The 14996-nt window shown below is 34.2% G+C and overlaps 1 protein-coding gene across 1 annotated transcript in view; it reads right to left on the reverse strand.

Annotated features, from left to right (window-relative positions):
* The window catches only part of LOC138691449 (zinc finger protein 721-like), a 75021-nt gene extending 63783 nt beyond the window's left edge, over positions 1-11238 (reverse strand). Inside the window, exons 1-2 of the mRNA XM_069813377.1 lie at positions 11167-11238; positions 1586-1686 (exon numbers count right to left, since the gene is read on the reverse strand). Of these exons, the coding sequence (XP_069669478.1) occupies positions 1586-1681 (96 nt within the window). The 5' untranslated portion in view covers positions 1682-1686; positions 11167-11238. The remainder of the gene's footprint in view (positions 1-1585; positions 1687-11166) is intronic.
* Positions 11239-14996: the final 3758 nt, after the last annotated feature.

Here is a 14996-nt window from a genome sequence, read left to right on the forward strand (position 1 = left end):
TCCCTCAAATCCATTTTAATATTATCCTCCCATCTACGTCTCGGTCTCCATAAGGATCTTCTTCCCTCCAGCCTCCCAGCTAACACTCTACATGCATTTCTGGATTCGTCCATACGTGCTACATGCCCTGCCCATCTCAAACGTCTGGATTTAATGCTCCCAATTAATTATATCAGGTGAAGACGACAAATATCTATACTATGTAGCGTTATTAAACAGTACCAGTATTATGCAAATCTGGCTTTCAGGTAGTAGCTCCCTGTAAAGCAGGTTTGAATAATTTCAAGGAAAAATTGTTTCGTGGTCGGGTATCGATCCCGGGACCCTTCGCTGGTGCGCGAACGCTCTACCGACTGAGCTACCCCAGGAACTATACACGACACCGTCACAATTTTTCCTTTATATCCACACAACTCAAATTAGCTGACAAGACCCCAGAACTCAATTATGAGTGCACACAATTTTTCCTTGAAATTATTCAAACCTGTTTTACAGGGAGCTACTATCTGAATGCCAGATTTGCATAATATATTCGTTACTGGAGGTACGTTAACAGAAAGCCACAATTTCAGTCACACAGTATTGTGTGCACTCATAATTGAGTTCTGGCGTCTTGTCAGCTAATTTGAGTTGTGTGGATATAAAGGAAAAATTGTGACGGTGTCTGTATAGTTCCTGGGGTAGCTCAGTCTGTAGAGCGTTCGCGCGCTAAGCGAAGGGTCCCGGGATCGATACCCGGCCCCGGAACAATTTTTCCTTGAAATTATTCAAACAGTATCAGTGTTAGTGGCAACATTTCCAGCAATAATTCCTCTATAAATGCTTCCAGAAGTGGAGCAGAAAATGACTTTTATAACTAATGCTCTTCCTTTGTGTATTACTGTTGTCACTCATAAAGAAATAATTCGATTAACGCAATGATCATTCTTGAATTTGGTCATTCTTTCATATCCACATTTACCCTACTCAGTTATTTTCTTATGCTACAGCATTTTTTTATTAATTTTCAAATATTTCCAAATTGATTTAAGCTTTGAAAATTCTCTCTCGAGTACACCCACAAATTAACATGTATCACAGTGTGCACGTCAACAAAAGATGCAGATCTCAAATCAATTTTCTTTTAAGGGTTTCCACATTTTAAATTGAAGTCACAGATTTGTTTGTGAATAAGTGATAGCATGCACTCCATAAACAATTATCAAGTGCGTGGAGAAAGTTTAGCACCATGGCTGAATGCAATTGTGTTTTAGAAATTACAATTCAAACAAAATCTGTCTTACATTATATCCAAGATACGTTTACGTTTCATACGGAGGTACTAAACAGAACAGCAGTAGACCACTTGAATACGATTTTGGGAACAGATTACTTTATTCGATCACACAAACTAGCTCAACTTCGTGTGGAACTTTCCTCTCATGGGGAGAGTAGAACCAAGTATACTTTACAATGCCAGACCAATTCATGACGCCATATATTACTTTGTCTACTGAATATAAAGTGTGAAATGTTGAAATGTGTAATCTTCTGGCACTGTTAGATAACAAATAAACAAAATACATAGTAAGACTTTGCACTTTACCTCTGATAAATCCTTATTCCCTTCCATTTCGCATGTGCTATCATGTAGTTGTAAGTCGAGCAGATCAACTGCAGGTTCCATTTTGATCACATCCATCACAACTGAAAGATAAGGTTATGTAACTGACAGTGATTACAGAAACTGTGCTATTGAGTAACAGTTATTACAAGTAGCTACGATTCATTCACATCGCATTACCCTGTACTCAATCTTCATACACAATACCCTCCCAAGACCCTCCATTCCCTAGCTCCTAGAATCAGGGACTGTCAAAAATTAATATTCAATTGATGATAATAATGTTCGGTTCAAACGCAATCTTACTTACTAGACACGTGGCCAGTAGACTAATCGAGATTCGTTCAGACATGGCTTCTCGTAAACAATTTTCTTCTTCTAGCATAAAATACTCCAATCTCCTGTTATTTTTAATTATTTACTTAATCTGACAGGATTAAGGCCATAAAACCTTCTCTTCCATCGTACCCGATAGCACATATAAATACAAAAAAGAAATACAAACACTGATGAAAATAATACAAATTAAATTGAAGCCCTATAGAGGGTCAACAGGGTCAAAAGAACATTATAGAGCTCTCATCGAGCTAATACTAGGAAAAAAAAAGGAAAGAAAAACGGAGATAGCATTGATGATAGTGATAACTGATGATGATGATAATGATAATAATAATAATAATAATAATGATAATAATAATAATGATAATAATATGCAGGAGCCGCCACTGCCACTCATTATTTTAATTTAATTTTCATGGATCCCAAGCACACTCATCAAAACTTCGAACCAGCTGATTATTCGTACTTCACAGGAAGTAACAGAATCAGCGCAGTAAGAAATACTCCCAACAGGATCATAACTCCTATAAGTGATCAATATTAGACAGTCCAATACTGTGGAGTAAGGAATAGCACGTCTGACCGTCAGACAAACAGCGGGCCCGGGTCCAAATCCAGTTGGGACAAGTTACTTGGTTCAGGGTTTTCCGGGGTTTTCCCTTTAACCCATTAAGAGAAAATATGGGGTAATTTTCGCAGCTGTGTCCTGGGTTCATCAGCAGAACGGGAGAGAGACATAGCAGTTGATAAAGCATCCTAAAATAAGAAACTAAGAAAAAAACACTTAAGATCTCATGAGCTCATTACTGCCTGCTCGAATTCGCCAACCGAATGAACTAAGTTATGAAATACGAATCTCTCGTTGCATGCTTCTGCTTCAGCCACGATCCATACACTGCCTGGCTTCTAAACAGCTGGAAATAAACGACAATGATATTCTGACGCACTTAGGGAGTTTTCGCGAGTTTGCAGAGAATGAGGAGGAAAACGATAATAGAAAATATATTAGCAAAATTTTCTATCAGACATATGAATTTTACTATCACTATTCAGAGTTGTTGCTAATTTGCCAATATCTTTCCAGTATTCCTGAACATATGGAACGGATATTTCCCATGACCAAAGAACGAAATCGCCTACAGTTACAGATTACTTATGTGATTTTAACAATGTTTCTCAAATTATGTTCTGTAATTTAAAAAATTTGTTTAATTTTAAAATATATATAACAACTATAACATTCATGCTAAATGGTTTGCAATTGAACGGGTTACATCAGCTGCTTGTCTATGCGGATGACGTGAATATGTTAGGAGAAAATCCACAAACGATTAGGGAAAATGCGGGAATTTTACTTGAAGCAACTAAAGAGATCGGTTTGGAAGTAAATCCCGAAAAGACTAAGTATATGATTATATCTCGTGACGAGAATATTGTACGAAATGGAAATATAAAAATTGGAAATTTATTGTTTGAAGAGGTAGAAAAATTCAAATACCTGGGAGCAACAGTAATAAATATAAATGATACCTGGGAGGAAATTAAATACAGAATAAATACGGGGCATGCCTGTTATTATTCGGTTGAGAAGCTTTTACCGTGCAGTCTGCTGTAAAAAAATCTGAAAGTTAGAATTTATAAAACAGTTATATTACTAGTTGTTCTTTATGGTTGTGAAACTTGGGCTCTCACTTTGAGAGAGGAACATAGGTTAAGGGTGTTTGAGAATAAGGTGCTTAGGAAAATATTTGGGGCTAAGAGGGATAAAGTTACAGAAGAATGCTGAAAGTTACACAACACAGAACTGCATGCACTGTATTCTTCACCTGACATAATTAGAAACATTAAATCCAGATGTTAGATTTGGGAAGCGCATGTAGCATGTATGGGCGAATCGAGAAATGCATGTAGAGTGTTAGTTGGGAGGCCGGAGGAAAAAAGACCTTTGTGGAGGCCGAGACATAGATGGGAAGATAAAAAAAATGGATTTGAAGGAGGTGGGATATGATGGTAGAGAGTGGATTAATCTTGCTCAGGATAGGGACAAATGGTGGGCTTATGTGAGCGCGGCAATGAACCTCTGGGTTCCTTAAAAGTCAGTAAGTAAGTAAGCAACTTTCATGCTTACATACCAGTAATCAACCACATGTCTCGATCTTTCATTTCTGAAAACTGGCAACTCTGACGATAATAAATTGACCAGGGCCGAATATTACATTTCTATATACAATTGTGTCATGGAAAGGTTACGTTTTCTGTTCAGTCTCCTCACCCCTTGAATTTCAGGACGTTAAATTTAGGCTGTAAGTTTCATCCATATCATATGCACGCTCGCTAACACATGAGCCAGCCTATTCTCTTTTTCTTCATAACTTTCAATCTTAATAACCATGCCTACTTAGCTTTCTTTTTTCAAGGATGCAAGTTAGATTCAACTGGTTTCATACAACATCTGTTCTGTAAAATTATTAATAAAACTCGTAGATTTCAGCTGTAGTCCCAATACGAAACAGAAATCAATAATCTCCTATAAACATTGCAACAATATCCAACATTTCTTCGAGAATTAACAACGATGCATGGCTATGTTGTAACTGAAGCGTAAACAATGGTTTGAACGTTCAGTAGTAAGAATTCGGTAGTTGCATTCTGGTACTACGAAATTTAATATTAAAATTAACTGTAAAGTAGTATTAATTCTATTAAATAATTCTGAATTATATATTTAATATTTCTGGAGCATTATTGTCTTTCATGAAATTGTAATAAACAAATTGGTCAATGTAGAGTATCCACCGCCCACTGAACGAATATTTCACACCTTTATCACTGCTAATGCTGCGCTATAAACCAATTTTCGGCAATCTAATGTAAAAGACTGCCTACAGATATTTGGAAAGTTTCAGAGAAAATACACAAATTCAATCTTTTAACATGATTTTTTTGTTTTTATGAATTAAGTAATTTGCTGGGAGACATCGTTAGATGTAGACCACTCTTACAATAAACCTGGAGTAATTTATGCTTATTAATCAGATATGATTGTACTTACTGATTTTTTTATATGCTCATCTGTATCTAATTTCTAATTTATACATATTTCATTGTTATTTTCCATCCAAAGATCATTAAGAACGCTGAATATTACTTAATATCTCCTATCTTTCTTCAAACAGTGTTTATATGCCATGTTAATTTTCATTTGTTTTCGTAAGTTAACAATGATGCACATTGGGAGCAACATATAAGAAATTATTTTCCTACACAATCCACGCTATATTCACGTTGTTCTGAAATGATTAATCGAAGATGGTTTGCTTATTGTTTATTACAAACACAATAATTGTATCTAATTCTATTCGATACGTTTTTTTCTAAGAATGGTGAATAATATTCATGCTTGTTTCCTGTATTTCTTAAAATATGTGGCATGTTAGTTTTTATTTGTCGTTATTTACGTAAAAATGATGTGCCAAAAATAATAATAATAATTTCGTACTCACTCCACATACCTATATTCACATTTGTTTTTCAGTGATTTATTAAAGAATGTACCGGTATTTAAAAGACTAATAATTTAGAAACATGTTACATAAATCATCCTTGTGCCAAAAGAGAATGCTTCCTGGACCAAATTGTTGTATTTTGCAGTGGTCCTCAGTACTCGCTGAAATGGGTAATAATATAATATAATTATGTTGTACGTAGCAAGATCGATTATTCAATTGATAGGATATTTTATGAGGTTGTCATGACTGAGATATCTATTGTCAATTGCTTTTATTTGTCAGAAGGCCTTCACTGACGGGTATATGAGGACTGGCGCTCTTAAGCGTGGAGGTCGGGGTTTGGGATGACCCACAAGCAACAAGTTATCTATTAATACAACCTTTACAGTAAAAATAAACTATAATTGAAAAAATTTAATCAACAACATATACAACATATAATAATAAATCTGTAGCCAAAATTTTTCTGGTAATTATCGATTTTCCAAAAATAATTACTGTTAACATGTATAATTAACCATCCTGAAACCGAAAATCGCTTTTTTGAAATTTTTGTTTGTATGTCTGTCTGTCAGTCTGCCTGGATGTTTGTTACCTTTTCACGCGATAATGACTGAACCGATTTATATGAAAATTGGAATATAAATTAAGTTCGTTGTAACTTAGATTTTAAGCTATATGGCATTCAAAATACTTCATTTAAAAGGGGAGTTATAAGGGGGCCTCAATTAAATAAATCGAAATATCTCGCTTATTATTGATTTTCATTAAAAATATTACAAACAAAATAATTTCAGATAAGTTTTATCCTATACAAAATTTTGATAGGACTGATATTTAATGGAGATAAATGCGTTTTAAAATTACAATAACAACGCCATCTAAGGCGCTGTACTGAAATAAAAACAAATCACTTCGTCTATAAGGGGCCTTGGACAACAACAATCGAAAGCTATTAAACATAGCCTAAGAGAATGTTTCTGTGTTTGTATGAAGTAATATCGGAAGCTAATTAATTGTTTAATTGTTATTTCACCATTGGAAAGTGTAGTTTCTCTAGATGGACATAATTCTACAATGTTATTAAAGTAACTTCTGAAACATATAGCAAGTAATATAAAGTATAAACATTAAAACTAAATGACATATCAATCTTTATTAAACTATGGCTGCGTGTAATAACAATTAAGAAACATGTTAAAGGAATTTTCATTGCACCATATGATTGCTCTCTGGACCAAAATGACCGCATTTTAATTATTTAAATACAATTTAAATTTAGTAACATATTAAAAGATCTATCCTTCTATCAAACACGAATGTTCCCTGGATCAAACGTCCTATTTTAATTATGTAATTACTTTATATTTATTTCTAACAGGTGCAGCGGAGCGCACAGGTACGGCTAGTACTAAATATGTTTAGGGTTAGTGTAAAACTGGCCTATGTCTCCTATAGTGGGCGGGACATAAGTAACATTCACCCACAAATTATATAGGCCTAAATAAGCACATTCAGTTGTAAAAATAGCTTCAACACTGAAACTGCTAAAATCAATTACTACTGCTACTTGTACTAGTAGTAGTAGTAGTAGTTCTATTATTATTTATTATTATTATTATTATTATTATTATTATTATTATTATTATTATTATTATTACATAACTAGATAAGCAGACGCAATGAATGATAGGGAAACGAAGGTAGGTAGGCCTAATAATTATAAAACCTTTCGTAGGGATAACAGTGTACACAGACTCTTGAATATGTAAACACATAAATACGCGCATTTCCTTTCTTTATGATAAAATAGAAGGATCTGGCTAACCAACATTAGGTAACAGTAAGAATGACATTGTCAGCCTAATTCCCAATGATCGGAGATGGTGATATTTATCCATCTGTGATATTTAGGTCATGGGGAAAATTATGTTTTTAGAATACATGCTCGTATAGCCTAATTCTACCATTATTCAGTTTTCGTGACGTGTAGCTTCAATATGGAGAAAACATTTTTCCAGACATGCACAGAAGGTATCATCACAGTCTACTATATACTGTACAGTCACGAAGCTTCAGTTTTGAGGGTGCTAGAAACAATAGACTGTAAGGGTTCTATTTTGCATTGATTGTAATGAGGCGATATTAGCGATCCTAGCGGTAAGCAACTTTCTAATGTTGCATATTTACTACGTATTGAGCTTCGCGACTGTATATACTAGACTGTGGTATCATACTACTTAAATATTATCAGTTTATTACTACTTCGAAGGCGTAAGCAGCACAAATGAACTGAGATCCAAAATAGCAAATGAGTCACTGCCCGTCATGATACTTACTATCCGAATAAAATGAACGTAGTAAGTAAGTATAAATCTCGCTCTGATATTACAGTTCAAGCTAAAAATAAAAATTTATGTAACGACACTCGCAACTGTCGAGCCTATATCGGCGTCGCTGGTGTGCCGAAATTCTATCCTATAGGAGTTGTTTTACATGCAGTAAACCTACTGACATGAGCCTGTTAAGTGTGCTTAAATGCCATTGATCTGGGACGAAATCGAACCCGCAGCCTCGGACACAGAAGGCCAGCACTTTACCGACTGCGTTATTCAGGCCGATCAACTTGAAGCTGCTCGTAAAACTTCTTAGGTAATTATGCATAACAGCTACAGAAGCGATTTTAAATTTTATTCTTTCCTAAAACCCTACATTTTTACCCCGTTTTTTTTTAAACTTAAAAACAAAAGTAGGAAAACAACGTAATACCGCCAAAACTTAATGTCATATATATTTTTTTTAACCTTAATTTTCACTCCTTTTTCAAGAGGACAAATATAAGCAGCAATAACCTAACCTAACCAAAATAGCCACACAAAGACTGAATCAATTTCACAAATTCGTCAAACAATGTCAAACATGATGAACCTTACCTTAATAATTCGTAGGATACAGGGCTGCAGCTGCTCTAAAGAATGCACACATTCTCTCTTCCATTAGATATTTACACTTAAACATATATTCTCTCAAATATCCAAATGACGCACCCAAACGAAAAACGTGGAAACACTACGTGCCAGAAAGGTACCAGAACGACCAACTTTCTTCCGTTTCGCATACTTCCGGTATAATCTCCCACAACGGAAGTTCAAATCCGTCTTACTTACTCTCAATTCATGGCAACACACTTCGAAAATCATGCAATCCTTAATAATACCGTGATTCACGAAATAGTCTACAATATCCTCCTCTCTCAACTCTATACAGACAAAAAAAAAAAAAAAAAAATTCTACATCCATTACAACTCACAGCGATAGACCACTTACAAGATAAGAATAATACACGCACCAACTACGAAAAACTACAATCATACAGCCAACGACTTAGAGAAATTCTAGCTCGTAACATACAGCTATCACTTAACCACAACCATCCAATCATACCGGAAAAATCATCACCCAATAAGAACACACAACACTTCAGCCAATCAAATCACAATATATTAAAAGTTATGCACTCAACAACATAGTCTTCGAAACACGAGAAAAAAACCAAGTTTAATTCTTCTTCATATTTAAAAAAATAAACTCTACCTCAACCATAACTGACCTACGCATAATATACACGTACTAATAAACGAAATTCAATACTAAACACTATCAAACCGCCAAAAATAACAAAATCGCTTCTGTAGTTGTTCTGCATAATTACCCTTCTTACGATATATGAATAATAGTAAAATACCAGTTCCGGTAGCGATGTAATACACACAGTCATTAATTTAGAATGGTAGGCTAATATATTCAAAACTATCCTTCTATCCTTAATATATCTTGAAAGTGTAATCACTGCCTTCTCTACCAAATTTATATAGGAAAGGCCAAACGATCGAGGTATGTGACAAGGTTAGTGGGTCAGTTGAGGAAGTATATAAGTAACTAGTCTACTAATGTCACTTATAAATCCCCTCAACTAACGCACTAACTTTGTCACACACACGTCGACCGCCTGGCCGTTCTAAATTTAGCAGAGATGAAAATAATGACCTTATTGTACGTTTTTCCGCTTCTATTCTCCTATTCAACATTTTGTAAAACCCCTTAAAATTAATTCTATTAATTTGGCACAGAAATAATTACCATTGAATGTAAAATATTAGTACCTAACCACCAATACAACACTTCCACCAAACGCAACTTTTACCAGGGCAGCGATTAAAACTTAATTGCCCTAGACAACAAACACCCAAGCTGTGGGATCTACAGGGCCGTGGAGAGTGAACTATAACCACAGATATACAGTACCGCGAGTACAGTATATCTGCTATATTATTTTAGTAGCTGTACCCGTGCGCTCCGCTGCACTTGTTAGAAGTAAATATAAAGTAATTACATAATTAAAATAGGACATCTGGTCCAGAGAACATCCATGTTTGACAGAAGGATAAATCGTTTAGTATGTCACTTAATTTAAATTGTATTTAAATAATTAAAATGCGATCATTTTGGTCCAGAGACCACTCATTTAGTGCAATGATAATTCCTTTAACGTGTTTCTTAATTGTTATTACATGCAATTAATTAAAATATGATCATTTGGTTCACAGAATATCCGTTTTTGGTGCAATTTGGTCCCATCAAAATCTTTCTTGGAATGAAACGTATCGGAAATCATTTTTAAAGAAACTTTTGTTATGTAACATTTTTCACAAATTTCGATTGTTGTTGTCCAAGGCCCCTTATAGACGAATTCATTTGTTTTTATTTAATTGCAGCACCTTAGATGGGGTTATTTTAATTTTAAAACTCATTTATCTAATTAAATATCAATCCTATCAAAATATTGGATAGAATAAAACTTATCGGAAGTCATTAAAAAAAACTTTTGTCACGTAACATTTTTCAAGAAAATTAATAATAAGGGAGATATTTAGATTTATTTAATTCAAGCCCCTTTATAACTCACTTTTTAAATAAACTATTTTGAATGCCATATAGCCTAAAATCTAAGTTACAACGAACTTAATTTATATTCCAATTTGCATATAAATCGGTTCAGCCATTATCGCGTGAAAAGGTAACAGACAGACAGACAGACAGACAGACAGATATACAAACAAAAATTTCAAAAAAGCGATTTCGGTTTCAGGATGGTTAATTGTACATGATAACACCAATTATTTTTGGAAAATAGAAAATTACCAGAAACATTTTGGCTACAGATTTATTATTAGTATAGATACTGTATTTATATCTATGACTGTGACCATCATAGAATTTCTAACTCGTAACTCGTTGGTCATAGCTATGACGATAGAATAGCCTACTAGCCTGATGGATAATATGTTACAAATTTACTGTTATTTAAGTCTGAATTTAATTACTACATTTTTCTTTTGGCTACTAGCTAGTTTTGGGTCTACAGTATTCAGTATTTCGTGCTAATAGAATTTGGAATAAGAAGAAATGGTTTATTGCATATTGAAATCTATCGTTCATAAAACAAAAGAACACATAAACAAAGTTCAACAATATACAGTCGGACGTCTCGTATTGGAAGTTAAATTTTCTATTGCAGCTGCAAGAATTACAGTATAAAGAAAATCTTAACAACAGAATTGAAATTAATTTAAAAAAAATATATAAGTTTTTGCATTACGGGTGGGACAAATGTTATATGAAAGTAATATTTTAATATAATAAAGTTTAACATACCTTTTCAAGAAATCTTTCTTGCAGTATATGTTCTGATGTCTGAACTTCAGAATGGCATACTTTACATAACTGTAGTGATGGGTAGTTCGCGAACGATTAGTTCGAATTGAACTAATCGTTCAAGTGAACTAGATGAACTAGTTCGAAATTTTTATGTAAGTCGTTCGCGAACTAGATGAGTCGTATCTGTGGAAGTCGTTTGCGAACTAGATAGAGAAAAAGCAATGCATTGTGGGAACTGGGAAGCCGTTCCCATACGAGAGGAGTGTTGGGCCGTGTTTCACAACACGCTAATAATGTTACTTCTTTAGACCCATAAAAATACTAAATTCGGTGTTTCATAAATATTATGCACAACTTATAAAATGCGGACACTAATACTATATTATAGTTCATTACCCAGCGGATTCTGTTTGAGGTTAAGAGCACATGAAGTTGAGTGGTTCAGTCTGGTTACGTTGTGTTTATATCCTTCGTAGCCAATATTAAGAAATGGTTTGAGGTTAAGTCTGACAAGCATTAAGCGATACTGCCCCTTTATAAAATTTTATTACAATATCGAATCTATTATCTGTTTCACTATTTCACGTTGATCATAATGCTCTCCATATTACATCCGCAAATACATTATTTACTTGTATTCAATTTATTGAAGTAAATAGTAGGATTCAGGATCTAACCATTGCAACACACATTCTTAATTTCTACACTCAGAATCGCTACCAGTTACGTACATTTTCCTTTAAATGTTAATTGAAATTCTCTTTAAAAGTAAAGTAACTGTAATAGTTTCCGGAATTTTTTAGATCGATACTGTGTACGAATAATTAGCATGTTCGAACTCTACCACTGCACTGGGGTCCCGAATTCGCAACTCGAAACTTCATGTTGAACACAAGTCAATGAATGGATTTTCATGTCCTAAATTTCATTCGATCTATTTTTCGAATGTAATATCTGTCATATAGAGTATCCTCGCTTCATCGGCGCCGTTAGCTATATTATTTTGGGAGGGGGGGGCTTTTATTATTATTATTATTATTATTATTATTGTTATTAAGGAATTTGAGAGTTGGGTTTAGATTATACAGTTTACAGTTCTATAATGTTTCTTTTCTTTCAAGCTTTCATTTTACCGTAGTTTTAATCAACGTTTGCAACGTTGATACTGCATTGCTGTTACTTTCTCTCAAAAAAGAAATGTTGTGATAAATAAACACTGACCTACAGTAAGTAATGTAACATCATATTTCCCTAAAATCAGTTATTCTTTAAGAGCAAACAGTTACAGCATAAGTATATATATTTCTCAAAGTTAAAATAATACTGATTTTCTGATTATATCTTTGCGTCAGCTTTCCTCTCCATCTCACGCGAACTAAATGAACTAATCGAACTAAATTGTTAACTGCATCAGCTTTTCTCTAACGAACTAAGCGAACTAAATGATTATATACGTCAGTTTTTCTTAGACGAACTAAATGAACTAGATTATTGAACTAATCTCACTATCGAACTAGTTCGCCGCGAACGAATCTGTAAATTGAACTGAATTTCCCATCACTACATAACTGCTCTAAATATTACAATGAAAAAAAAGAAACTCTATTCAAAAACCTTGTAATTTGTGAACAAATTTCACAATAAAAAAGATAAATTTCACTTATATGAGTGACATATATAAGAACTTTATGTTCGTAGCTTTCATTTAAGTATCCACGTGACAGTTTTTAACCACTTTTTGTGTGTAGAAATTCCCTTATTTTATGAAATTCCTGTTCAGTAGAGTTGGGTCGATTCGTGAACGAATCGTTCATTCGAACGACTAATAATAAAGAATCGTAAGAATCGATTCGTGGTATCAACGAATCGTCGTTCAAAAGAATCGTAACGAATCGTCGTTCAAACGAATCGTAACGAATCGTCATTCAAAAGAATATGAAGGAATCGGCATGGTATCGTAACCCACGATTCTATTCGTTGTTTGATGTAACCTGTCAACGGACATTTCCGAACCGTGTCGAATGCTCCCGAGCGAGAGTGAAGTCAAAATATGTACTGCATTTGTTGAGTATGGAAAATAATGAACACAAACCTGAAATTTGCATAGTTAAATAGAGATGTAATGCAAAAAATGTACTTCATAGTAAGGTTCAGTTGATAAATTATAATTTAGAGACATTATCTTGGGTAATTTTGTAGACTAATGGAGTTCATACTGAATGATTCCAGCCAATGAGAAAGAGACAATCCAATGTCTCGCCTCTTATGCCATCTATGAGAGAGATGTAGAACGTTTTTGTTCTACGCGTGGTTTGCAAAGGAAAGTGTCTTGCGACGATTCAAAAGAATAGTTGGAATCGCAGACTGGGAAGAATCGTGAACTCGTTGACGATTCAAAAGAATAGTTGGAATCGCAGACTGAGAAGAATCGTGAACGAATCGTTAGAATCGATTCGTAATGTGTGATTGAATCGTTGGAATCGACTTCTGAAAAAGAATCGTGTTGCCCAACTCTACTGTTCAGTACTCTGTTCGTTCATCTTCTGGGAGGAAGTGCCCAGTTCTTCGACGATGAAGTCCAAGTCATCACCAAGAATTCCGGACGTGATTATTTTCCAAGTGTAGAGACTTCGATACATTCCAAGCAGGCTTTACAAGGGATTACTGCGAAAACTGGCATGATGGAACAACCAGTGTTGCCAACTCATAAATTGTATCCCCGTCAGTCTAATATCAGAAAATTCGTCACAACCCGTGAAAAAAAAAAAATACCCACTCATATCATAGCAAATTTTAACAAAACTTACAAATCTTTTTTTGAAATAATTCATCCACATCATATGCCTCTATTTCTGCAGTTGATGTGCTGAGTTGACTGCGTTCCCCCAAAAGTTAAGCAATTAAAAATGATAGCTAAAAAAAAAAAAAAAAAAAAAAGCCAGAAGACGATGTAAATTGTAATTTCCCTCATAAAATCTGTCACCCGTCAAAGTCATCCTTTTCCCGTCTGTTACGTTGAAATTCCGTCCATTTGACAACACTGACCACCTTATCATACTAATAAATAAGTGAAAAGCTTTCAGTCAGAAAAGAATACCTACTTTGCCTTGGGTCGGAAATTCTGTAGAACTGAACATAATCGAGAATTTGTGTGGCTTCCTGAAAAGGGAAATGGGTATACTGGTTACTAGAACCAAAGTACAACTAGCTGAACGCCTACTTCATGTTTGGAATCACAATAATAGAATCCAGCAGGTTATACAATCCAGCATTGAGAGTTCCTATGTCGTGCACATTTGATGATGTTACTAGATAACTAGAGTAAGAGGAGGGGTCATAAATATTATACAATAATTGATGTGGCTTTACATTGAGTATTTTGCCATTTTGTAATCTGAAAATATAAATATTGTTCAAAAATATTTTAAAATGAAGTGAAGAGAATGTAGTAGTATCTTTAAACATACCATTTCAGTAAATGTAGAATTAAAATGAAGTATTTGACAAACTGAAGGTGATTCTATTAATATGGCCAGGTACTGTACAATAAGTGAGGTACCTAAATATTATCAGTTTATGACTATTTGGAAGACCTAACCCCAATAATAGAACTGAGAACCAAAACAGCGAATGAGGAACTAGCCATTGGCATAAAACCTATTTCAATAAAATAAACGTAGTACGTAACTTTAAATATACAATTGTTTACCAATCACTTTTTCTACGTGTTTTCACATTACGAATATTAGACAGAAGATTTTAAAATACACTCAGGGACAAAAAAAAACCGGACACTTTAATATTTGCTGGTATTTTGCAAAACATTA

This window comes from Periplaneta americana, chromosome 16 (assembly GCF_040183065.1).
Source record: "Periplaneta americana isolate PAMFEO1 chromosome 16, P.americana_PAMFEO1_priV1, whole genome shotgun sequence".
In the NCBI taxonomy this organism is placed as follows: domain Eukaryota; kingdom Metazoa; phylum Arthropoda; class Insecta; order Blattodea; family Blattidae; genus Periplaneta; species Periplaneta americana.